This window comes from Rosa chinensis, chromosome 1 (assembly GCF_002994745.2).
Source record: "Rosa chinensis cultivar Old Blush chromosome 1, RchiOBHm-V2, whole genome shotgun sequence".
In the NCBI taxonomy this organism is placed as follows: domain Eukaryota; kingdom Viridiplantae; phylum Streptophyta; class Magnoliopsida; order Rosales; family Rosaceae; genus Rosa; species Rosa chinensis.
The window spans coordinates 23,406,252-23,432,785 of NC_037088.1; the positions used below are offsets into that span (position 1 = coordinate 23,406,252).

A 26,534-nucleotide genomic window follows, 5' to 3' on the forward strand; every position below is an offset into this window, starting at 1 on the left:
TCTATATGCCTTTGCCGTGAGAATTATAAGGAATTACTAGAAGATTTCGGTAAAAAGATATTATGGGATATTATTGGATTTTCTTGGGATTTTATGAGAGAAAATAGAGGAATAAGAATTGATTTATGACTCTACATACATGGAGGCCGAAATATGGACTAGATACATGGAAGATTTCGACCAAAGAAAGGTTACTTGCTCTCTACTTCATATGCTATTTTTCTATTGGTCGAAGTGAGGTAATTCAAGAGAAATTCAAGAGAACCCTAGCATTTGCCGTTCACTATATAAAGGGAGTTTGTGAAGACATTCAAGACACCACAAAATTCAGAATCAAACTACACAAACACTCCCGTTTCTCTTCCAAGGTTTCAGCAATTTCAAGATTTCCAAAGTTCAAGACCGTGAAGCATCCATTCATCCATTCATCCATTCAAGCATCCTTGCCGTAGCTCTCATCCATTCCACCACCTTTTGAAGCTTCCTGCGTTCTTGAAGATCAAAAAGTGTAACCTTGGAACCTTACTTTTGTTTTCGGTTTTGCTATGTAAACTATTTCGGGTTTTATATAAAATTGCGATTTGGTTTTCTATTTTGGTTTCTTGTTATGCGATTTCTATGATGGATGAAAATTGATTTTAGTTATGTGATTTTCGAATACTATGAAGCATGTTTTAGGTTTTTGGTTTTCAAAAAGATAAATTGCGATTTCAAAGTGTTCTTGCATGATTGTTAATTTCGAACTTCAATCCCATCTTTTATGTGTTAATTGATCTTTAGATGAATACTTTGGTTGATGAACATGTAATTGAATCCATATTAAGGTGCTAGCGTTCTAGGCTTTAATAATTTCGGTGGAAAACCTAAAATTACTTAGGTAAATTAACAATGAGTTTTGCATGCTTGATTAGCCTTCTAACTTGTGCTCTTGACTTGAATTGATCAAACTTTCATGATTCTTAATGCGTTATGAGTGTTTTTGTTAGTGATTAGCTACCACTAGTGATTGCATGATTAATAGGGTTAACTATGGTGCGTTCATCTAGTTAATTTAATTAAGGGAAGAAAAAAGAGCTTTGTATGCGTTCATCTTTGTTCTTGATTGATTCTATGCTTAAACATATTTTGATTCGTGATTTGATGTTTGAAACCTTGCCAACATGTTAGTAGTAGTTAATCCTATCTATTTTCGTTCAATTCATTTAAATTCAATTTGATTCTTGGTTTTGATGTGTCATGTGTATATATTTACTTAGTTGTTAGATAAAATAAAATCTTAAATCCCCTTCTTATTTTTTGTGAATATATGTATATAAATATTCTTTTATTTGTTTTACTAACGTTTTATTTTTCAGGTATTAATTAGGCCATGATCCCCGGTTGAGAACGATCCCTACTTATTCTTACTACATTGATAGGGTTTTAAATTGATACACTAATTTGTGTCCGTCAAGTTTCTAGCTAAAACCCCAGAAATTAAAGTCATCAACTCATGAATACAGCAGTCTCACATGCACCCAATTAAAACAAAATACAACTAAATCACTTACTTCAGTACATAACTTAAAATGAAAACAAATGGATTAGTGTAGGCTTGAAGTGTAATCTCCAGGAAACAAGAACAAAGATCAAACATACCAAGTCACAGAAATTCTTTCTAATCAAGCGAAAGGGAAACTAACATCTTTGCCACATATATCTACTATTGAATTACATATTCAAACATCTTTCAGACTTTCTTCTCCTTTACTCTACTCAAAGTAAATGACCAATCTAATAAACAAATAAGCGCTCTCAAGTATTGCGCCAATTCTTCTAATAAGCAAAGAAGACCCTGTGTACCCACTTCCCACAATACCAATCCCACAGTAGCCACCTTAACCAACCACTACTACCAGATTGCATATATTCCTCTCATATGTTACATTCCAGCAAATCATTTTAGCATTACATATTGTTGAGAAGTAGCTTTACGGACATAATTAAATGTAGGAATTTTGCTCTAATCTACTCTAATTTGATACATATTACATATCAAACTCAAACTCAAACTCAAACTCAAATTCCAAGCAATCAAAATCGTTGCAGAACTCATACATTATCAACACATCAAAAACTCCACGGAATCGATCTATGGGTATTGAACAATTGCGCAGAGTCACTTACCTGCGTGGTGGAATCGCAGTCTTCATGGAATCGATCAATGGGAATCGCAGTCTTCTCTCTCTGTATCGACGGAGACAGCCCACTGAGAGTGTGAGTGAGAGCGAGGTGGAATGAGAAGCTGAGAGGCTCGATGAGGGTGAGCTGGAATGCTGAGCTCCAACCCATCACCTTTGTTACAACTAAGTCCTACTTGTGTATGTGTGGATTATGTGTTTTAATTAACTCTCGAATGCCTAAACATTGATTATTGGTTGAGTGCTAATCTTGATGTTGTGAAAGTAAGAGATTTCTGAGACAAAATGTTGAAGGGCAATAGAGTATTTGTATGTTGTAATGTTTGAGTCTTTCTGTCTTTGTTTTCGTTGAGTCTAGTTGTGTCTATATTGTAATTTTGCTAAGGGACTAGCAAAAGCTAAGTGTGGGGGAATTTGATAGGAGCATTTTAATGCGACGTTTTAAGTGTTATTTCCTCATATTTACTTAGTTATTTCCTTAAATAAATCCTTTTAGTTTAGGAAAGTTTCTATTTCTTATTTCTAGAACGTTTCCATTTTAGTTTAGGAAAGTTTCCATTTCTTATTTTTAGAAAGTTTCTTTTTTTAGTAATAGTTTCTATTTTCAGGTCCTTGGAATAAATGGGCTGAAATGAGCTCAAAAGTGGAAAGAGGAGCTAGTCAACGTTGGAGGGAGTTAAAGACAAGACACAAAGGATTGCATAAATGAGCTGAAATGAAAAAATGAAGTTTCCTGTTTCAACCAGGAAATCCGGTTCAAAAGAGGAAACTTTGACAAAGCAAAACTCCTAAGTCAATCAAGAAGCATGATAGAAATAATGAAGAGAAATGACGTTAGGAGGCATCAAGGCTTGAAGATGACGCATGGAGGCCCAAGATCCTTCTAAAATGTTGTGGATTTCGGCAAAATGGATAAAAGCCCATTGGGAATTAGAGTTTGTGACGCAAAAGAGATATTTTTGAAAATGATATGTGTTTTGCCGTGAAATGCCAAGAGAGAAACAAGGAAGCAACGTGAAAATCAAGAAAATATCAAGGAGATTACGTTGGAAATATTCTAGGAAGAGTTTTAAGGAAAGAAGAAGTGTATGCAACAAAAAAAAGTTCAAAACAAGTCTAGATTCGTTCCTATATTCCCTAAAGGTATTTTGGCCAAAATTAAAGAGAAAAATAGGAGAAAATCCCTAGATATTTCGGCAAGAATACATATTAAAGAATTATGGATTTATTTTGGAGCTTTATGATTGGTTTGATGACACAATAGGGCTTACATGACAATTTGTGATTGGTTGGAGCTATGTGGCATTTTCTGATAATTCCTTGGAAAATAATAGAAGAATCATGAAGCTTGGAGAGCACTTTGCCGTCCCCTATATATACTCCCTCATATGCTTGGCGTTACACACCCCTTGAATTCAGAAAATCACTCCATAACGTCAAGTCTCTCTTTCTCCATCCTCTAGTGCAAGCTCCACGGTTTTCAAGTAAGGAAGAAGAAGAGAAGAAGGAGCCGTGAGCATCATCATCCATCGTCCACCTTGAAGACTTGCTTCCAAGATTCAAGATTCCAACATCAACATCTCCATCTCCATATCCATCTCACGGTGTAATTCGTTCTCTTTCTTTGTAACCTTTTAGGTTTTCCTTGTTTGATTTTCGTTGGAATTGTTTCTAGTTGACAAAAACGTTTGGGCAAAGTTTAAAGCCTAATTCTTATGATTAAATGAAATTTTCGACTCCTATGATTGTGATTCTAAAGTTGCTTTTGTGAGTTTGTTCAATTAAATTTGCATGATTGATATCTTTTGTGTGTTTATCTTATATGGTTCGAAACATCTAGGGTTTACATATAATTGACGCTAGATTTAAGTAAATGATTCACCTAATAGTTTTGTGAACTTAAATCAAAAGTAGAAAAGGTTTTGGACAAAAATCGAATTTAATTGAAAATGATTGCAAATAGATGAACTTATTCATACTAGGTTGTGCACTTAAGTTGATAACATTTCTCTATGATTCTTGCGTTGAACATGTTTTGATTAGCTAGCTTTCTAGACGTTGATTGCATGTTTAATAGGATTGATCTAGGTGCTTTCTCTTAGGTTAATTAGTAAAGGAAAGTAAAATATGGGAAATCATTTGCTTTGAATGTTTCACATGATCAACTTCTTTCTCATAACTTGGAAGAACAATTGTAGGGTTTGAATCAAATTTGAGACTTGGAATGGGTTTTGATATTTGTTTCTTATGTTTCATTCTTGTACTTGTGTTTTTGTGTTTTTATTTTGGAAAACTAAATTGTTAAAATCCCCCTTACTTTCGTAATTTGTATATATTTGTGTAAATATTATACTTGGTTTTTATTTTAATTCTTTAATTGTTTTACAATGACGGGTGTACCCTCAATCCCCGGAATAGAACGATCCCTATTTGCTATATACTAAAGATGACATTTTTAGGGTTAAATTATATGCTTGCTTTGAGCGTATTAAATTCTCATAATATTTTCTTAATCAATCACTTCCCGAAAATCACTTCCCAAGTCAATAACTCATAAATAAATATCTCAAAAATCTACTCAAAGCCCTCGGGAAGGAATTTTAATACTAATCTCGTAATTCATAAATAAATCTCAATAAATCAAAGCTCATAAAACCATAAAACTCAATAATTTAAATCATAAATTAAATCTCAATTGGAAAATAATAATAATACTGCATGCATAATTAATTTAAAAACAAATTAAATGTCCACTCACAGATTTACGTTACGACGTCCGTCCAACAATTTCCTCCTCAAGTTGAATCTACTTGTCATCCTGAACAATTTGACATTATAAATAATTGTTTCTCAAGAATCGAGACTTAATTTATGATAATTAGAAATTAAAATTCTCCTTCAATCCACATCGGATTTCATCCAAACATCCCTATACATCGATTTATAAATTCTAAGGCAAATTCGAGAGAAATCCAACGGTAGAATTCTCGTAAATCGATAACCGAAATTCTAAATTTTCAAAAATTCATAATCGATTCAAAATTTTTCCAATCTCCACCAAATTCACATATTCAAACTCTACAATAATTATAGGATTTAATAGGCTAAAAACAGGGACCAAAACCCTGTCCTATGTGCTTCCACGCGCCACCTACAGTTGTCGCGCTTGGGGCTCACGCGCCGTCGGCCACCACCACCAATGGCTACCAAATTTCATGTACAACATCATCTCAACATTTTCGACAACTTTCACAACTGTGGCAAAGTCAGAAAATACCTCTAAGTGGTCGAACAATTAAGCAACCTGAAGTAAAGTGAAATTTTCCAATTATGATTTCTTCCTCCACGTTGCAAATCACTGCAGGAGGTTTGGAGAGCATGAAGAGTGGCTCAAGGCGCTTCTAATGGACCTGGGTTTGTGGTCGGAGGTGGCCGAATTCGAGAGAAACCGGCGTTGACTTCCAAACTACAAACAATGAAGTTTACTACCTTGATTCTCCATTTTCCGGCCAAAGCACTGTGCTCCACCACCACAGATACGTCGAGGACAGAGAGAGGAGTCGAACGGTGGTCGTAGCTCGCTCCCAGGTGGCCAGGTTTGCTGTCGGTGGCGGTGAACAATGGGGTGTCGGAGAGAGAGAGAGAGAGAGAGAGAGAGAGAGAGAGAGAGAGAGAGAAGGAAACGCTGAAAAGAGGAGATAGAAAGAGAAAAATGGTTACCCGGGTAGAATTCTGACCTACCACAGTAAAAATTTAAATTTATACTAAAATACCATGAACAGTATTTTTCGTTTTTCGCTTATAACTTTCGCATACGAACTCTAATTTTTACATACCACATATGCACGCGCTCGGTTCAATGTCCTCTACGACTTTCATGAGGGAAATTTTCTCAAATCTGGTCCGAACAAAAAGTAAACTTTTAGGGCCCCTTAAAAGATTGAAACGGAGTCAAAAGTAAAAGTAAATGTACTTTACCATCCGAAAGACTACTAAACTGGTAAATTGAGATACGGGACATAACATCAATGTTGTTTCTGACATTTCTTAGCTCCAGAAGTGTGAAACCATGTTTTATTAATTGATCTCTTTACTACGCATATTGTTCAAAAGATTATGGCCATTCCTCTTAGCCCTCAGTCTCATGTCGATCGTATGGATTTGAAGCAAGATAAGAAAAGGATATATGCTATCAAATCAGCTTATCATATTGCAAGAAGTAAGGTTTTGAATGATGACCCTAATGCACCAAACCCTTATGGAATTAGCTGTGGAAAGCCCAAATTCTAGATAAAGTTAAAATTTGTGCATGGAAAGTTGTCTCAAATATTCTTTCCTACATGAATAGGCTTAGTGAACTTGGTATCGATATTGATACTCAATACCCATTTTGTGAGAAAGCAAGAAATTGAGTCACCCATTCATGAATTGAGAGATTGTCCCCATGTAATTTCTAGTAAATCTGATTGTCATCAGTTGGTTCAAGGTTTAGCATAGCATTTTCTGGATCATTCAGAGTTGGTTTTTCATATTTAAGATCTTAGAGGTCTTCTTCAGCAAGTGTTGTCAGCTCAAGTTCATTTTGTGCGTCACAATGCAAACTTGGTGGCTCATACCGTCCTTTGCCCAAGAAGCAAAATATGCTATGTATTCCATACTTCCTTTAATATTATTCCTGTGAGTGTGAAAGCTACTATAAAACTTGATTGTAGTGACGTTTAATCAATAAAATTATCTTCCATTTCCCTAAAATAAAAACAAAAAAGAAGCATACTATAATTTTAATTCGAGGCCAAAAAAAAAAAAAAAAGCAAAGGTAGCAAGCACATTGCTCACGTGGTTGAACCTAAAAATGCAGAGGCAAAAAAATTAGGGGTTTTACCCGTTTGCCCAAAATCATGAGGTATTTTGCCCAATCAATCAACCAAGTTGGTATTTTGCCCAAGTACACAAACTTTAGGGGAAAAAACTCCTAAGGGTAGTCATTTTTAGGTTAGTGCCAAATATATCCTATGCTGACTTTTGGGTTCAAAACTTACTTTTTCTTAGAAAAAAACCTGTTTCAAACTTCTGAGAAAAACAAAACTAGCCTTCAACATACCCAAGTTTTTCACCTAACGGCTCCCTACCTAACGGTTACTTTAACAGGCAGAATCACTGCTGCTTGTTTCTATCCTACGCTGAGGCAAATTTTTCTTAAGAAACAGAAAATATGAACTTAAAGGTAGTACGGGATAAAGGCAGAACATAACTAACAACAACAACATTTATCTTGCAAATTTAAAAGACTTGATGAAGTGGATGAGCACACTAAAAATATTTATTTAAACATAATTACAAGCTAAGAATTTAGAGCCTCATTCTCAGGTAAACAGCTAAAAATCTGTTTAGCTATCCATAAGAATGATTACAGATACTTACTTGTAATGAAAGCACACTACTTCACACTTAGATAGGAAGGGAAGAGCACACTGCTACTATGGCATTCTTCTTGAGAGAAGACTTTTCTGCTCAAGTTCCCTAAACTACTTACAAGATTTTTCTGATGGTGGAAGTTTTTTGATGGAATAAATTTTTGATGCCCTACAACTGAAACTTCAAGCTCCTTATATAGGGAGCAGAACTCAAACTAGACTTCAAAACATCAAAATGTACAGAACAACTCCGTGATTTTCTGCTTTCGTGAGTGCTCTTGATGATGGAGGTCAGTTGGCAAAAGCAGATTCCTTTTAGGTGAAATGTTTTTCACCTTGTCTTTTTGAAAAGCAAAAGTAACTTTTGGGAAGAGTCCAAAAATGCTTTCGATGCTTTCTACACCTGCTGCTTCACATGTTCTCATCTGTTTCTGAATTATAGCCAAGGACAAAGGAGTTGTTATCCATCTGGGCCATTCTAACAGTTGTTGCATTTTCTTCGACATCTGTATCAACATACATTTTGTAGTGGCTGTCATTTTCAAGCTTTTCCACCCACTGTAAGCATGCCAATGTCGATTCAATTTCCTTTCTCGTGAGAGAAAGGAAGAGGTCACTGCTGATTACTTTAGGATGATCGTATGCAGTGACTATCGTTTTTTCTCTTGTTGCCAAGAAAGTGTTTCTTGTATCTTCTTCGATGATCTTTCTGATATAAGCGAGAGACATGGCCTTCATCCAGAGAATGCTTGAATTTGGCTAGCCATTGTATCCAACACAGGAGGGCTGAAGATATCTTTTTTGAATAATTCTCACATAATGATAAGGAGAAATGTATTAAACTTCACCGTTGGTTTTATGAATCCATTCTGGTGGAGTAGATCTGAACTTCAGTCGTAGAGTACAATCATTTTTTCTTACATTTTTTTACTGTTTTGACGATGATAGGGTGTAGGCCTTTAAGATCATCATTTGTTTTGGTCCACGGATTATGGACAAAACCATTTTCGACAAGCCCAAGCTTGTGTTCTTGAGGATGTTCACTCTGAACATTAACTCAGTATCTTCCAACATAAGGTCCTGCAACAATGAAGAGGGTTGGAGGAATACAGGCTTCAGAATTATGACTTCCAATCAGATCATGGAATTTAAACCAATATAATTCTTTTAGTGCTATGATAGGAACTCTAGCACTTTCTGGATCTTCAAGATAATGAATTTTTTCACTTCTAACAGCACTTTGATGTGTATGAATTTCTTCATACTGTGGTCTAGCATTTCCATAGAGTTCTTCAGCTAATGCAAAGAGAGCTGGGAACATGATTCCACTGTTTCTTTCCTGAAAGGCAAATAAGAGGTTATCTAGAATTGCCTTCTGGTGGTAAGCTAGCTTCCTGCCAGTTCTGAACACAGGATCAACGAAGGTTTTTAGTTCATAGTTGAAAACATTCATAACTCCAGTTGGAATAGATTTGCTTTTTGGCAAAACAACAGCCTTCAATGGTCTTGATGAGTCTTTACCGTCTGACGTTTGAGACGGGCTAGCCAATCCTTTACCATGGGATTGATCAGTTGTGGCTAGTCCTTTTGGACTTAGCAGAAACTTTGGAATTGAGGAGTTTTTTACCTCATGTTCAATTTCATTGTATTCGAATTCTTTAGCATTTAGGAGTTGTACTCCTTTCTTTTTTCCGAAGATGCTCATCATCTTGGCATCTCTTGTTTCTGATTGTTTCGGTTTTTCATACTGAATACTAGTAGAAGGTTCCAGAAAAATCATGTTTGGAACTGGACTTTTATCTGGTTTTTCTAATGGTTTGAATCCATTAGTTTTCTTTGTTTTTACTGGAGGCACTTTCTTGTCCTTCAGTATATTCTTTATAGAATCCAGCGTTTTTTTGCCGTTCATTGATTTTTCTACTAACAGTTGTTAGCCTTTCTTCTTCCGTTTTTGGAAGTTCTTTGATACAATCTATTTTTTGCTCCAATTTTTCTAATTGGGCGATTATATCTGGTACTTTTTCTAGATGATTTTGACATCTAGATACTTCTTGTATCGGACTCTGATATTTCTCATCAGAGGATTTTAGTAGAGAATTCAACTTCTCTATTAGTAATTCTGAGATTGTCCCCATTGGGGATTCCCTTTTTGAGCTCTTTGCAAGCTCTGATACCAATGATTTGCAGATCTAACAAATGCTCAAATAATCAAGAGGTTTTTGTTCTTTTTTCTGAGTATATAAGAGATTTTCAATATTCTGCCCAACTTTATAGATTCTTGTTTAAATTCTAAAGATGATATCCCAGTAGTCGGGAGTTTATCTTTTAAGACTTTCCCTAAAGTCTTTCAATTTTCTCAACTTTTCTCTTTCCTTTTTCAATTCTTTGCTCGTAATATTGCAAATAGCAATTATCTCAAGTTTGTCAACGATTGAAATTATGAATAGTAAAATTTAATTGTTTGCCTTTGAATATAGAGGATGAAGTATAGCTGCAATTATAATGTAAACAAATAAATTCAAGATGAGCCTACCACATTTCATCAAAAGGAAAAAAAAAGGAAACAAATTAATAGTAAAAGCAAGAGAGAGAGAGAGAGAGAGATGGGTACTAGTGGTATAAATATTAAGTGAAAAGAATAGTTGGGAGAAAAAGAGAAAACGTTTGTGTGAATGAGGTTAAAAATAAGTTATTGGAGTGTATGAGGTGTATTTTGGTATTTTATAAGTAAGTGGTCATTATCCCAAAAAATTATACATACATCTAAAGTGTTCACAACGACTGTTCATCTATGGTCGAAGTGGGCTTACGGTTTTGCCCTTTTTGTTTTTCTGAATTACAGTCTGCCATCCTTCCACACTAAGAGTCTGTTGGTTTTGGGTCAAAGATGAGTGTGTCGTTTTGGAATAGGAAAGAGAGGAGCAGGCGCGGGTTATAGAAACTAGTGCGTTGTTGGAATCGAAAGAAGAGGAGAAGAAGTTCTGTTTGGATAAATACTGGGTCATCTTTTCTGTCGATTTCGAAAGGTTTCGAATTGAAGGTATTGTTGTATTGATTTCTATGTTTTTGGGTTTTCATTGGGTTTTTGGTTGTGGTTGCCTTTGAATTGATATGGGTTTTGATTTTTTAGCGGTATTGTTTGTGCTCGAGTTTGGGATTTGAGTGATCGATTCGAAAAGGTTCAAGGTGAGGCTCTGATTTTGGGTGATTTCAAAACTTTGGCTTTTGACTGATATGGGTTTTGATGTTTTGTTTGGATTCTGGACGGTTGATTGAAAAAACTACAAGGTAGAGTTGTGATTTTTTTGTTGTTTGAGAATTTTGGGTTTTGATTTCGAGAAGAAGGGGAAATTTTGGGTGGCGGGTACAAGTGATTTTGTCAGTCTCAAGTATTTATCATGTTTTGAAGGACATGATTGCTGTTTTGTGATTGGTTTTTGCCGTTTCCTTCTTTCTTCTTTAATCATCTTTAGTATGTTATTAACTCTCCTCTTCGTCTCCAGACATAATATGACGAATCCATATTATGGCTGGACATAGAGAGTAATTAAGGTACATCTTTAAGAAAAACTCACTAGAGATTGAGTAATCCATATTAGTCTTCATAGGTGACTTAGAATTGAGAATTTGAGATGTTATCTTCCAGTTTCTGAAGGTATATAGGAAATGACAGGTTCTCATACTAAACCCACGACCATTTGAAAGTGCCTCTTCGTCTCATTTCTATAATGTTATATTTCTTGGAGTTTTGTGCAGAGATGACCATGGAGATATAGTATAGGCTGTAACTAGGCCGTAGGCAACCTCCATTGCATATGAAACTTCATGATCTCAATTAGTGAATCCTTAACCATATGCTTCTGGGTATTGCATTAATATGAAGCATAAGGAAATAAAATTGAAATAAAACAGTAAGAGTTTTCTTTCATGAATGTCTTACATTTCATTTTTAGACTATGACACGAGCCAATATAAATAAAATGAGGCAAAAACATGTGAAATCAATACAGAAATTTCGTCTTTTTGTTAATTTCTTGATGATCGATCAAGTAGTTTGAATAGTTGTGGTGGTTCTTCGAAATGATCGATTTCCCGGGTTTGGGATTTTTTCAGTGTTGATATGTGGATGTAAGGGCTATCCTCTTAAAATCAAGTTGTTTGACACTCTCAGTGAGAGAGGTTTGGACTGGAAACAAGGGTTGCTTATAACTTGCCCATCTTTCTTGCTTTCTTTGACATTCAATGTACTTTTGAATTTCTCACTTTGAATATTGTTGAGTGCTGAATTGGGTTGTTTTGCAGGATTATGGTTTATGCTGCTGCTGCTGCTTTGTTTGAATTGGGTTGTTTCAGGTACATACTTTTAAAACTTGCTCAAGCTAATTTTGATATAAAGCTAATGTCTTTACATTTTTTGGGTTATAATTATGATATAGAAGCTAACTTTGTGATTCATCCATGATTTTCACTGCTGCTTTATTTGGCCTCTTCAGTTCTCACCCAAAAAAGAAAAAGGCTTCTTTTGTTGTTACTGTTGCTTTGTTTTGAGTTTTGAACTACCTGGGCTCCTTAGTCTTATTCATTGTTTTTTTTTTTTGGCTATTTGGGATTTGTAGGATTGCATAATTATACATAGGTTAAGGAAAATAGACTAATGGACTTTTTGAAGAGTGATCTACTCGCGGAACTTTGATTTCTGTACTAATGTCAAATGGTTGGTTTATATTGAATTCCACTGATGTGATAGCAGAAAAGGTGCTGCTAAAAATATACAACAGGTAGAAGGGCTCCAAAGTTACCAGTATGAATATGTAAAGCTTCTCTGTTATCAAATATGAACACATTACTATGATTTCAGCTGAAAAGAAAGCATACTCACAGGTCTAGAGTCTGATATAGTTATGATACACAGCAAGAACTTTAAGTACATAGTAACGAATCTAAAACTCTCACTGCAGGATTTCAACACTCCAAAAAAAAGTGTAAAACTTAGGCTGGCAATAGTATTGGGTTTGGACCAAAACTCACAGGATGCCATCGCATAATGTTCATCATAATTTCTCTCTGAAACTTATTTTTCAATTATTGTTAGCTGCATAAATGCTGAGTACCACTAGCATAAGACAAATTATACATGGATAGACTTATGGAGAGAGCAAGAGATTGTAGACTAATTGAAGGCCTGGTAGTCGGGAGGGAAGAGGTTGAAATCACTCATCTGCAATTCACTGATGAAACAATTTTCTTTTTGAAGGATGATGACCAGAATTGGAATAATTTAAACATGGTCCTAGAAAGTTTCTGTTTGTTTTCAGGGCTGAAAATCAATAAATCAAAATGCTCCGTAGTTGGAATAAATACTGAGGCTGGGAGATTAGAAAGGATGGCTGATGTACAAGGCTGTGAGATTGGAGTTTGGCCTATGAAATACCTGGGCCTTCCCTTAGGTGGTAACCCAAAGCAAGCTTCATTTTGGAACCCAGTTGTAGAGAAAATTGAGAAGAGATTGAAGGGTTGGAAAAAACATTTTTGTCGAGAGGCGGTAGGCTGACATTGATTTAAGCAGTTCTAAGCAGCCTCCCAACATACTATTTATCTCTATTCCAAATTCCGGTGGGAGTGGCAAAGAGATTATAATCTCTTCTGAAATTTTTTTTCTGGGATGGAGTCGGAGAGGGTAAGAAGAACCATCTAGTTCGTTGGGAGATAGTGTCGAAAAGCAAGGAAAGAGGAGGGCTGGGAATCGGGAATCTACTAGCAAAAAATAAGTCTTTCCTAAGGAAATGGCTTTGGAGATTCCCCTTATGGCATGCTGTAATAAGGAGCAAATATGGATATGATGTGAATGGGTGGGACACAGAGCCAATTTTGGGTGGATCAAGTAGAAGTCCTTGGAAGGATATTTCAGCAGGAATAAGCCAATATTCTCTCTGTCATAAACTAATTGTAGGCAATGGCAAAAGAGTGAGGTTCTGGGAAGACTCTTGGCTAGTGGATCAACCCGTAAAATTCTACTTTCCAAGGTTGTTCAGACTATCAAGACACACCAACTATTCAGTGGAAAGGTTAGCTATCCCTTCATTTTTCCGATGAGCTGGGACTTTGGGTTCAGAAGAAACTTAAATGATCAAGAGATTGAGGAGTTTGCCTCGCTGATGGTTAAGCTAGAAAATGTCCGATTAGTGGAGTCCAAACTAGATGAAAGGAGGTGGAAGCTTGAGCCTAATGGGAAATTCTCTTGCAAATCTTTCCATAGCTTCTTAATTAGTGGTGGATCAGATCCAATTTTCGCTCCTGCAAAGTTTATTTGGAAGGTCAAGGTCCCTACTAAGGTGAAGATTTTGGGATGGCTTGTGGTACTGGGGAAGATGAATACATGTGATGTTCTTCAAAGGAGAAGACCAAGAAGTTGTTTTTCTCCTCACTGGTGCATTTTATGCAAAGCTCAAGGGGAAAGTGCTGATCATGTCTTCGTGCATTGTGAAGTGGCTAATTTCTTATGGAAAAAATTATTTAGGGAGGCAAGAGTGGACTAGACAACTCCATTAGAGAGAAGTGACTTGCTAAGAGAAAACCCCATAGCGTTTGGTAAAGGTAAAAAGGCCAGAACCCTTTGGGGTTGTGGGGTGTTAGCTGTAGTTTGGTTGGTCTAGATGGAAAGAAATAAAAGATTATTTGAAAACTATGGAGGGGTGGAGAAGGAAGACCTGTGGGAGAGAGTCAAGTTCTGGGCATCCTTATGGGTTTCTATTTCTAAGGAATTCAAGGATTATAATCTCTCTTCCATTATACTTAACTGGCTAGCAGCTGTAGTATAAGCCCCTAGGCCTTGATTAGTATTATTAGACGAGATGCTAGGCCTATAGCCCTAGCTGCCCTCTTTAGTGATATTAAAGTGGACTCCTTGTCCGCCTCCCTGTATCTCGATTTTTGCTTTTTTAATAAAAAGCTGTTTCTTCTCAAAAAAAAAAAGACAAATTATACATGAAAATTGAAAGCCTGGTAGTAGTTGCAACTTCACAGCTGGGGACCTGGGGTTGCTTAAGAAAGCATAGAAAGCATTAATTAATAACTGAAAGACAGGTTTTTGGGATTGTAATAGGAACAGTGATGGGTAAAAATTACGTGCACGCTTATTAGTTTTGGGAAATTTTCAGAGAGGGTTTTAATGTGGGGTTTGGGAGTCTGTGAAAGTAGAAATGCCAGAAATGCAGGATTGAGAAAGATTTGTGAAGTGACCTTGCTTGGAGAAAGTAACTGCACAGATTTTACCAAAACAATAGTTACCACTCTGAGTTTCAGGGGATTTAAAGACTATAGCTTGTCTGAAAAAAGACTTTAAATCCCTAGAAACTGAAGCTCAGTGAACGCACCCTGTACATAAATAGGCTTCAAAGATCTTTCTATTTCATGCATCCAGAGCACCAAAATTACAGCCAACCACGCTGCAACTGCAAGGCAGTTTGGCATTCGTCCTTTGCCAAAACCAAAAAGGTTTTGTCAAAATGATTCCCTTCTTGCCCCAGCGTCTCTATACAACACCCATTTCTGATGCTTTCATCATTAAAACCAAGACCATAGTTCCACAACTCACTTAAATAGTAGACTTTCTACTTATGGAGTTTTATTAATCGGATTATTCTTGGAAAGGCTTCATTCAAAGGCTGGATCCCAACCTAGAAATATCTCTAAAATGGTACGCATACTGCATTCATGATATTCAATCTTTCTGAAATTTTAAGTATGAATGAGTATAGTTTGATTGTTAGTGTGACAGTAGTCAGAAAGCTAAACCCCATTCAACAACGCTGGCGTAATCATATCGTCTCTCCTAATACTATGTTTTGTCATCATCATCGTCATCTATATAGATATAGATAGAGAGCAGCAGGAGAAGAAGAGAGAGGACGACATGGATCCGGAGCAGACATTCATACGCGTACAAGAGCGCTTCTCTCAGATCCTGACGCCAAAAGTGAGAGCTGCTTTGGAGTATATCTACCTTTTCATCGCGATCACTCTCTTCTGTATTCTCGTTGTTATGCATGCCAATTACGTTCAGCAGGTCTCTCTCTCTCTTTCTTTCCCTACTTTCTGCTTCCTGCACTTTAATTTTGAGAGCTATTGCATATCAAATTGTGTTAGAAAGAGTTAGGGTTTTGATCACTTGTGATTTCTTGAGAAACCATTATCAATTTGTAATGCCGCCGCTTCTGAATGTCTTTTGTTAAAGTCACAAGTAAATTGCAAGTTTAGAAAAGCTGTGAGTTCTACAAAATTTGATACATGTCATGACATATGACAGGTTGTTGAATTTTGTGGTTCAACCCTACGGCAAAATGAACTTAATTCACAGTTTATTCAACAGTGTGTGTCTAAATTTTGCAAATATCCCATCTACTTGTACGCATATCATGGGTGAGCTCATAATAGTTGGTTCCACGATCAGTTGTGTGGCTAATTTTCTTTTAGGCATTCTTGATGTTACAGGGTAGGTGTATGAGTTCAAACATGTCATGCAATATTCAATACCAGAACTTGAATTCTAATATCATGGTGCCGGGATATGAGTGTGAAGTTAAATTGAATCTTTCCTAATCAGGATTCCACCTAAACCCTCTCCCTTGATCTAGTTATTTTCATGCTTTTACTGTGGATATATTTGTCATCATCAAAGATCTTTGCTTCCCCCTTTTCCAACTTCACATGATTATTATGTATTAAGGCATTTTTGTTAGATAATTGGTTCGTAAGGCATGGTCCATATATTTATTTGCAATTTTGGGTTTTGTATGCTTCCCTCCTTAATATGGTGTGAGCCCTTGAATTAACTCTGATTCCCTTGCTGCACTTAAAGCCTGGCTGTTCAAGTGAGCTTCCTGGAGTTGAAACAGCAGACGCAGAAATTATTCATGTTAAGGTATATCTTGTCTTCTATCTCTGAAAATTTTTTGTTGCATTTTTGTCTCTGTTACAGAGCTTCTTTTCAATTTTAATAATTATGCTTCCATTTTCTAAATTAATAACTAAAAAAGATAAGCTTTGTTAAAAAAAAAAAAAAAAAAAATTCTAGAAAGGATGAGGTTTCTGAAATTTTTAGAATGCAACTGCATTTTCTGAAATTGAATTATCTCCAACTGGGTAATTAGTTTGTGAATACAATGCAACAGAGGAACGATGTTGTTTTGGTGATATATTGCTCTACTAAATAGTTTGATAATATTGATTTTTTAATCTATTTGATAATTTTAGAGCTCTGCTCATTTGTTTTATGTAATTTTTTTGTGTGTGTGTGTGTTTGGGGGGGGGGGGGGGGGGGGGGGGTTTGTGGTTTCTTCTGTTGTTCCTGTTATTTCTAAAACACTAACGCTTATAATCTTGTTTAGATTTCCAGTGCAGGCTTGTGGTCGCAGAATGAGTCAGAATTCACCAATGGGATAAATGATGTCCCCGAGACGAAATTTGTGGTGGATGAATTAGAATTTGCCAATGTAAATGGGGATGAGATTCTGGATCATCAGGCAGATAGCTGTATGCCAAATGTTGATGATGCGGTTATGAAAACTGAAATAGAGGAGTCACGTAGTAGTTTTCCTTTATCTGCAAAAGAGACATTCAAAGCAGCACTCTTTCATTTTAGCAACAAGTGGCACAGGCGTCTATCATTCCTTTGGAAGCATGGAACACATATTGTTGGAAGTTTGTGGGTGAGTAGGTTGAGGCACACGAAAACTAACAACTATATTATACACGGTGAAAAAATGATAATTATTGACCCTGCTTTCTTCAATTGTCTTTTCCTTTGGTTCCATCTTTCCACATCAAAAAATATTCCTGATTCAATTTGATGTCCATGTCATATGTGGCTATATGAACCTTCTTCTGAGTGCCTTACTCTAATCTTAACGTTTTTTGTTAACACAAAAATAACATTATAAACTGGATTAGATCTTATAGAAAGATTGATCAAATCCAAGGAGGATGGAAGTAGAGGGGAAAATCTTTTAAAACATATACATTTTTGATGGACTGGTTATCTTATGTTTGCCAGCGTATCAGCCACCATATTGACCATGAATTATCGTTGAACTTGTGGAATTAGGATTAAGTTTTCAGTCAGTCATTGCCTTATAAGCAATACGAATTTTGATATCTATTATCTTGACTCTGTTTATATTAAACTAGTTGCTGCTTTATTTTCCTGGGTATGCTCTTTTATTTTTACCAGATTCACACCTTTTGAATGGATTCATTATAAAAATGCTTATTGTTTCTTATATGGTAGTTATAAATTCTCTTTTTCTGTTTTCTTTTTATTTTGAATTGCAGAACATTGCAGGCATACATTTGGATCTTGATATTCCAAAGTGGCTGCATATACTTCGATTGGACAGGCTTAACTCGTATGCAGGTTATGCACTATCCTTTTGGTTATCCATGGCTTGTCATCGTGTTATAGACTTGGAGCATCAGCCTCTTGTTGCTTAATGATTGAGAAACACTTCAACAACTTTAGCTTGCATTTTTCTTAGTTTGGTCTCCTTTCTGATGGTAAAAAAAAAAAAAAAGAACATCATCATCTTTTCAAGCAAATACATACTTATTGTGGTTGGAACTAATGTCTTAGGGTATAGCCTTCTTTTTCTTCACTTTTCTTTGGTTGGTATTTGCAAATGAGACTAAATTTAATTCTTGGATTTTCTTCTTTCATTCTTTAGGGAGAGGAACAGAAGAAATTTTAATGATGAGCAATATAAGTTGTCTTTTGTTTGGTACAGAACTAGTTCCATGCCTGCCTTTTTATAATTATCGTTTTCTTAGCGTAAAGGTCTTATGGGGTTTGGGTGGGGGCTTCTTTTAGTTATCTTGGTTGGGTGAGGGTTTTGTATTGATTGGTCTGTTTATTATGTATTTTAACTTTGAAATAGGCATTGATGCTTATCCATTTTTGCTTTGGTATATTTGACATGAAATCCTATCATGGTTATAATTGCTCATTCAAAAAAGAAAAAACAAATGAAAGAGGGAAATGATTGCTGACCTAGGTTTTAAGTTACTGAACTTTATATATTTAATGACTGGATTTGAAACTATCAAATTTATGTGATAGGATTGCACTGGATTTGTTTTATTGTAGAATCAGTTTTTGATTGTATTGAGATACCCAAGTCTTAGGGTGTGGAGGGTGGTCTTTGATACTGTTGGAGTAAGTGAATTCTTTTCATCAATATGTTCTGATTTTGGTCTACGGAGAACTTATAAATTTTGAAGTAAAGGAACTCACTTGTCACATTGCTCTTGTGGAGTGTTAATTCTATTCTTCAAAGCGGAAGTAGATTGGAGTGTCATTGGAACTTTCTTGCTTGACGGAGTTATGTGACACTACATCTGCTTTTTTTCTTATTGGATAATTGCCCCTGAGGGTTGATAATTGCCAGGTACTTGAAAGGAAAGGACCTAATGTTGTCTCTATCCCAAATGGTAATAGAAGAGAGGAGGATGTAGATAACTTAATTCTTCATTGTCCCTTTGCAATAATGTGGTTGGGGTTGTTGGAGGAAGTGAGATTGAGTTGGGAAGTTCCATCTGCTTTAATTTTTCATTTTGAGAAACTGAAGGCTTTTGGAAGAGAAAAGCCAAATGGAACTAAGGAGTGTTAGCGATTTTTTTTCGTCGTTTACTTGAATGATTTTTGAAAATTACATTCGAGAGGTGGTTGAATTTCTATGAGCTAGAGTTAAATTTTGGACATTACTTTGGGTTCAGTTTCTCCAGGGTTTGGGAATTACCACAATTTTTTTGTTTTCCGGAATAGAGGCTGTATTAGTTTTACCTATGTTGTTTGTTTGTGTTTTTATTTTTTAATTTTTTTGCTGGTTGTTTGTTGAGAAATTGTCGGGCTATTGTAATGTATCCTAGGGACACTTAACCACAGCTTTGTACTGTTATAAGTTTTCTAGACACTTAATGATAATTTGTTTGAATATGTCTCAGTGCAGTGGCTTGAGAACAGAAGCAAAACTTTTGAACCAACTTACTTATACACTGTGGAAAAGGTAATTTATGACCCTGTTATTTTACTTCCATTTTTGTGTCTTGAGTTTTCTACAAGTTAGACTGCATAAAATTTGATTACTGAAGCTTATCAATAAATGATACTACTGCCCATTGTACCTGAGCCTGTTTTCTTTCATTTTGTTTAGTTATTTAATCAGATGTTCTGATATTTCTATTACCTCAGGGTTATTTCTTACTGCCTGAAAGTGCAAGAGCTCAGCATAATATTCGTACTGTAAACATAAGCATATCAGCTCGACATTCCTGTTTCGGAAACAGGTAATCTCCGGGCAGAACTATATATCATGGTTTGCTGGTGTCTTTTTGGTTTGGTAACTGAAAATTTTGACTAAAATAGTAACAAAATTTTATTGTTCATGTATTAAGTATTAGTGCATAGTTAAAATTCACATCCATTTTTCATGGATCAAATTTATTTAACCCAAGTGCTTGTAGCATGTAAACTGGGAGTGTTCATTCTGCTCACTTCTCAATCTTTTTGCAATCACCTTGTGGTGTGTTTTGCTGTATCCTTGAGAATTAAACATCTAATGTCATATGCACAAGTATTACTTTCTGTAATCAGTTGTAGTTTAATTAAATATATATATATATATATTTTTTTTTTTTCTGTTTTTCTTCTCTAAATTTGTTTGAATAATGCATAGGAGGGCACATGTATTAATCATATAAACATATATATATATTTTTTTTCTGTTTTTCTTCTCTAAATTTGTTTGAATAATGCATAGGAGGGCACATGTATTAATCATATAAACTAAGTTACTAACCAAGTAACCAGTAAACTAATCATTCTTTTCATTATTTTTCTCATAAAATAAGAACATCTGAGTGATAAATATAAGTAATAGTAGGTTAAATATGTCATATACTGTTCTGTAGTTCATATAGGAGAGTGGTATACTATCTGTGTTTTGATTGTTTTGTGTACTTATTTATAATTACCAGGTGGCAGCAGCTACTGATTAACAGATTTGTTGGGTACGATACTATTTTGATAAACAGTTTACTGAGTTCTCCTGGTCAAGGTAATAACCATATTTTTATCTCCTTTTATTTTTCTATATGTTCCATTCTTTAACAAAGTGAGAACATTTGGAGGAGAGGATTTGAATTGGGGCAAGTTATGTGGTGCATCAGATCAGAAAAGTAAGACATGAACCTTGTAGGATTGTAAATAAAATACAGGGGGTTAGCTGTCAAAGTCACAACCCATAGAGGATTATAAAAGAAAAAAGGGAATATTAAAGAATTCAGTTGACCTTACTCAAGCCATCTCCGAATAGAAACTGGTCTATTATTCTTATTTTGAAATTCTAATGTTAATAAATAAAACTTATGGATGATGCTTCTTAATGTGTATCTTAGACAAAACAACCTATCTTGTAAGCTGTATTTTATCTGAAAATTATTGATAATTGTAGTACTGTAGCAAACCAAACATTAACAAAACACATTTTGTTTGTCTTTATTATATAAATTGTCCATAATGCTCTTAATTTCACTGTTAGCATTTAGGCTAATATGGACTATTTATACAATAAAGACATACAAAAAGGTGTGTAGATTGACATTTAGATTGAGATTTGGGATGTGTGAAAAATAATTTCAGGAATTGTATGGTTATCGCATCAGTTTCATCCTGCATGGTATTTGCAGAATCTGTAATTTTTTTTTTTTGGATAGATGGGGGCCAAAAGGCCCAGGAAAACAACAACTAAAGATCACAAATTACAGTCCTAGATCTAGGACTTGCACACAAATCACCAAGCAAGACATTGATAACTTGCGGAGGAGGTTGCTCCATGAAATGCACTCCAAGATCAGCCCCAACACCATCTTTAGAAAGCAAATCCGCAACCAAGTTTATTTCCTGATAAACATGTCGAATGTCACAACTCAAGAACTGTTCCTGCAAAAAATGACAGCTGCACAGAACTGACCTAAGAGGATGCAGGTCATTAACCCCATTGTTGATTAGATTCACTAACACCTCAGAGTCACATTCAACAATAAGATGCTGGCAATGATTTTTCTAGCCAATTGGAGACCAAGTAAGAGCCCCCAAGCCTCTGCTTGTAAAACAGATCCAATACCAAGACTAGCAGAAAAGCCAGAAATCCAAGTACCATTGTGATCCCTCAAAACTCCTGCGCCAATATGTCCATTTTGTCCTCTAGCTCCATCAACATTAAGTTTAAAGTAGTGGTCAGGAGGTTTAGACCAAGATAACAATATAGTAGATTTTCTACGACTGGCAGTAGAACTAACATTAGCATTCTTCCAATCATTAGCTGAATCTAAAATGATTTTGCTAGAAACTGAGGGAGGGTAGTAGTTACCATCAAAAACTGCCATGTTGCGCCATTTCCATATGTACCAGCATGTATAAGCAAATACACTACACCACATCAACTCATCATAGCAAGGTCTATTGCAGTGAGTATTAGCAGCCAACCATTCATGCCATCCTAACTGCATAGTCCTTGCAATAGTATCTAGGCAGAGAACACCATTCCAAACATTCTTAGCAGATGGACAATCTCTAAGCATGTGAACAGGAGTTTCAGGATGTTCATGACAAATAGGGCAAGAAGGATCGATAGCAATCCTTCTTTTGACTCTTTCAACATTAGTGAGAATTCTGCCATGACATAATAACCACATAAACGTCTTTAGTTTAGGAGGAATAGGGAGTTTCCAAATAAAGTACCAGGGAAACGCATCATAAGTTTCTTCCTTAATCAAGGCCAAGTAAGCTGATTTCACAGAAAAACATCCATTAGAAGTCTCACCCCATATAATTCTGTCAGGGCCACTTCCATAAAAACCAACAGGAATATGCATAATCATTTTAATAATGTCTTCATCAAAATAAGATCGAAGCAAATTTAGATTCCAATCATTATCTTCCCAAAAGTTGCAAACTTTCAAATTAATATCAACATTGGGAGGAACAGAAACAACATTGATTAAAGGTCCAATAGGCAACCAAGCATCAGTCCAGAAATTAATAGTAGTACCACTCCCAATCCTCCAAAATAATCCTTTTTTGAAAAGTTGAAAACCCGACACAACACCTCTCCAAGTACTAGAGCTACCAGAAGGACTATGAGTATTGAGGGTGCAGAAGAGGAACATCTTTAATGTACTTCTTATGAAGAACCTTGCTTCATAGGCCCTCGCAGAATCTGTAATTTTGAGTTTGGCTTAGTTAATTATATTTTCTCCAGAGTTTGATTTTTATTCATGATTATGGAATCCTATTGCAGGTTATCTTTATAATTTTCAAACCAAGGAGTTCTTTAATCTTAGTTATGCACATGAACCGCCAGAGGGTCCGGCAAGATTTGGAGGTTTGTTCTCAAGCAATGAGGTTTAAATATTTACTTCTGCAACGTCATGCATGTATTTCAGTGCACACCTGATACTGAGAGTAGCATGAGGTCCCTCATATTTTTTTTTACCAAAAGCTGTATGGTCAGGAGACCCTTCTTTTTTATTTTATTTTTTAAATATTTTTATATATTTTTTTGAAGAAATACTTTTTGTTTATTGATTGTCTATTCCAATGAATTAATTACATTATCTGTAAAAAACCTCAACCTGATTGAGGTTAGGCCTAATACTTTTCTAATGTCACCTCGTATTGCACTGATGTCCATCATATATCTGATATCCATGGATTGTCAAAAACCAAATATTTGGATTTATCAGATTGAGGTGATATTTTAAACCTAAATGTACCCCACAAAAGTAACAATACTATAAATTGTTCTGGAGAAAGTCAGCATAAACAATCAATCAACAACGGTATCGAAGCAAAATATTTTGGACTGAACATAAAATTTTGACCTTTGGGTAACTATTGATTAATTATATGAGAAGGGGCCATAAAGTCTTATTCTAATATATTGTGATGTTTTGTTTGGCTTCCATCAGACTACCTCGTGACAAAGTGTGGCGTTCTTATGATGTCTCTATTTGTGTTCTTTACAACCACTATGTCTGTGTCATTTACTTTGAGAGAGACGCAGACTAGGATGCTGAAGTTTACAGGTTTGTTTTATTGTATTGTGCTATTTCCACTTATTTCCTTCTTCCGTCTTAAGCGCATGAAACAATGCATTATTGACTTACATGTATTTTCACTAATCAGTAGTAGTATAAGTTCCTTGTGGAACTGTGAATTTTTTTTTTTTGTCCGGTTGATCCAAAACAATATTAATTAACTGTTTTCCTGGAATGATGAGTATATCCTTGACTATGAAGTGAGAAGACCGCATAATTATTTGTGTTATTCATTCTCCTATCCTGCCTCTATAATTTGGTGTTTACATTTGTCAAATTATTCCAGTGCAGCTTCAACACCATGCTCGTCATCAGCTTCCAACATTTCAGTTGATTTTTGTGCATGTAATTGAATCACTTGTCTTTGTCCCGGTGAGTATACATCCTTTTGGTTTGCCTTTACCATAATAGAATGTGTGTGTGTGCACTTAATGCTTGTTTTTGACATATGCTTCACTTTCAAATAACATGATCTTGGGTTCTGCAGATTATGATTGGCATATTGTTTTTTCTGTTCGAGTTTTACGATGATCAACTATTGGCTTTCATGGTCCTAATTCTTGTCTGGTTGAGTGAACTATTTACCCTGATCAGGTCTCTATCTCTCTCTTATTATACATATAATATATAGCATCATTTGATATGGGAAGATTGCATTTTAAAATCCTTCACTCAATAGTCACTGCCTCTCTTATTCTTTAATTTTATTTTATGAAGGTGGCTAAATTGGAGTCCATGTTGTGGTGAATCATCTTATATGTTTGTATTTTTTTTTCTTTTGTTGTTTAGTCAGGCCGTAGTTAGGAAGGAAACAAATCAGATAATGGTTCAGACGTTGTTCTGATTGCTCAACTTATTAATGTTATAGGCTCTGGAGTTTTGGCTGGCAACCAATATAGATAGATCAAATTACCTGAAAGCCACTGCTGAATGAACTTAATACCAAGGATGTAGTTGGCCCTTTTAGTAGTGAACCTGATATAGAACCAGGGTTGTGATCCCTGCAGTCAGTTGGATCAATTGCTTTGATGATGTGACTAGCTGGTTAATTGTCATATGATCTGAATTTAGCAACGGTTCTCACATTTAAATTTTCCCTGCATTGGGCATACTTTACTTTTCCCACATTTCAAGTTTGTGTGCCATGCTCATCTCATTTATTTGTGCTTTTTGCAGTGTTCGCACGCCCATATCAATGAAGTTCTTTCCCCGCTTCTTTCTGCTCTACTTCCTGGTTTTTCACATCTATTTCTTTTCCTATGCTTATGGTATGTCCATTGTTATTGTTACTTAACTGTTAGACGGAAATGATTTCTTTTGGGTTATGAAAAATCTACCTTCAAAACTGTTGCAGGTTTTTCCTATTTGGCTCTTTCTACGGCTGCAGCATTTATGCAGCATCTCATTCTATACTTCTGGAACCGTTTTGAGGTAACCTTTGCTATTTAGTTTGTTTTTCCTCTTTGTGTCTGGGCAAATCTGGAAAGATATTACATATTAGGTTCATCTGCTTTAGAGAAACAAATTCATGGGAAAGGTTTCCTCTACGAAAAAGAAGTCCATTTTGAAGATGGGAAATACTATTAAAATAATTGCTCAATATATGTACAGGAGACTACCTCCATCAAATTCTCATTCTTTAAACTCCCAGCCTTGCCTAGCTGCTAGAAAATAAAATAATTTCTGGCACAGTTGAGTCTGGTCATAGCGTGAAGGGATCTGTTTTTACCTTAATAGATTAACAGTTGATGGATGCTATATTCATGGTACACTTCCTTGCAGGTACCAACTCTACAAAGGTTTATTCAAAATCGAAGATCACAACTCCAACAACACCCAGATTTCCACATTACTTCCTCCACATTCCTTGCCTCAACTTTGCATATCACAAGATTAAACACAAGAAATCCTGGTCCAGTCAATTCTGACACAGTCTCTGGGCCTGGGCTGAGATCTGGATCCAATCCAGCAGTGCCTTCAAATGGAGCTGAAGCTCCTGGCTTTCATGAACGATCAGGCAATGAGAACCCAGTGCAAAACCCTCTTCAGGTTCCAGGCCAAACTGACCTGAATCAAGCAGAGAATGGCCCAAACCCCAGCACTATGAATTCTTTCAGTTCACTTTTGTTGTGGATATTAGGAGGAGCTTCCTCTGAAGGCCTCAACTCATTTCTTTCTATGTTCAGAGATGTCCGAGACCAAGGACAAGCTTATGCTGAATCTCCCAGGCAAGAAAATCAGGATGGAAGATAGTACTTGGACATTGCTTGGGAGATCTACGTCCCTTGCTTTAGTTGTAGACCTAAATGTATGTATTTTAACTAGTATAGCAGAGTATGGTAGATTAAAGAAAAGTGTATGCGGGATTTACATATATGTATAGAAGTAGTGATATGTAAAGGATATGTGACATCCTGTTGATTTATCTCAAGTCGTGTTTTTACTTGAATTGTTACAGATCCCTCGACTGGGATGGCACATGTAATTGCTTTGGCAGAACTAGTGAATTGTAAACATTGACAAATAGGAATGGTACCTTTCCTTTGTATGTTCAGTACTGCATGCAAAGGCGCTGAGCTAATTTTGGGTATTGATAACTGTTTCTGTTCTGATTTAGGGATACATTTTTCTGTTGTTCTCTCCTAGAATGCAACATTTGTTTTTGTCAGTCTAAATTTAATTTGCAACAATGGTTTTCATTCTTTCCCATAAGTCAAGTGCTTGGGTTACCTTATATTGAAGAGTGATGCATAAATTTTAGGGAAAATAATCATTTACCTAATTTTGGAGT

General features: G+C 35.7%; 1 protein-coding gene across 5 annotated transcripts; it reads left to right on the plus strand.

Annotated features, from left to right (window-relative positions):
- The first annotated feature begins 10,478 nt into the window (after positions 1–10,478).
- On the plus strand, positions 10,479–26,324 carry LOC112190171 (membralin-like protein At1g60995). 5 transcript variants are annotated; one of them, XM_040515637.1, is made up of 17 exons: positions 10,480–10,634; positions 10,745–10,780; positions 11,897–11,947; positions 15,466–15,659; positions 16,452–16,514; positions 16,981–17,301; positions 17,924–18,005; positions 19,589–19,650; positions 19,836–19,930; positions 20,621–20,700; positions 22,945–23,028; positions 23,615–23,731; positions 24,030–24,115; positions 24,231–24,337; positions 24,920–25,011; positions 25,098–25,174; positions 25,526–26,324. In XM_040515637.1, exons 3-17 carry the CDS (start codon positions 11,908–11,910, stop codon positions 25,994–25,996), a joined length of 1,971 nt encoding a protein of 656 aa, XP_040371571.1. In that variant the 5' UTR covers positions 10,480–10,634; positions 10,745–10,780; positions 11,897–11,907; the 3' UTR covers positions 25,997–26,324. The 5 variants fall into 5 exon arrangements, with proteins under 5 accessions (XP_024185361.1, XP_024185386.1, XP_024185374.1 ...); XM_024329600.2 differs by having other exon boundaries at positions 10,482–10,634; positions 10,725–10,780; XM_024329593.2 differs by lacking the exon at positions 10,745–10,780 and having other exon boundaries at positions 10,479–10,634.
- Positions 26,325–26,534: the final 210 nt, after the last annotated feature.

What these genes read in the sequence shown, in the direction of transcription:
- LOC112190171 (XM_024329593.2), top strand. Translation starts at nt 11,908, where the DNA reads ATGCTGCTGCTGCTGCTTTGTTTGAATTGGGTTGTTTCAG. An exon ending in ATGCCAATTACGTTCAGCAG is followed by an intron (nt 15,660 to 16,451) that starts GTCTCTCTCTCT and finishes CTGCACTTAAAG; the next exon opens with CCTGGCTGTTCAAGTGAGCT. An exon ending in ACTGAGTTCTCCTGGTCAAG is followed by an intron (nt 20,701 to 22,944) that starts GTAATAACCATA and finishes ATCCTATTGCAG; the next exon opens with GTTATCTTTATAATTTTCAA.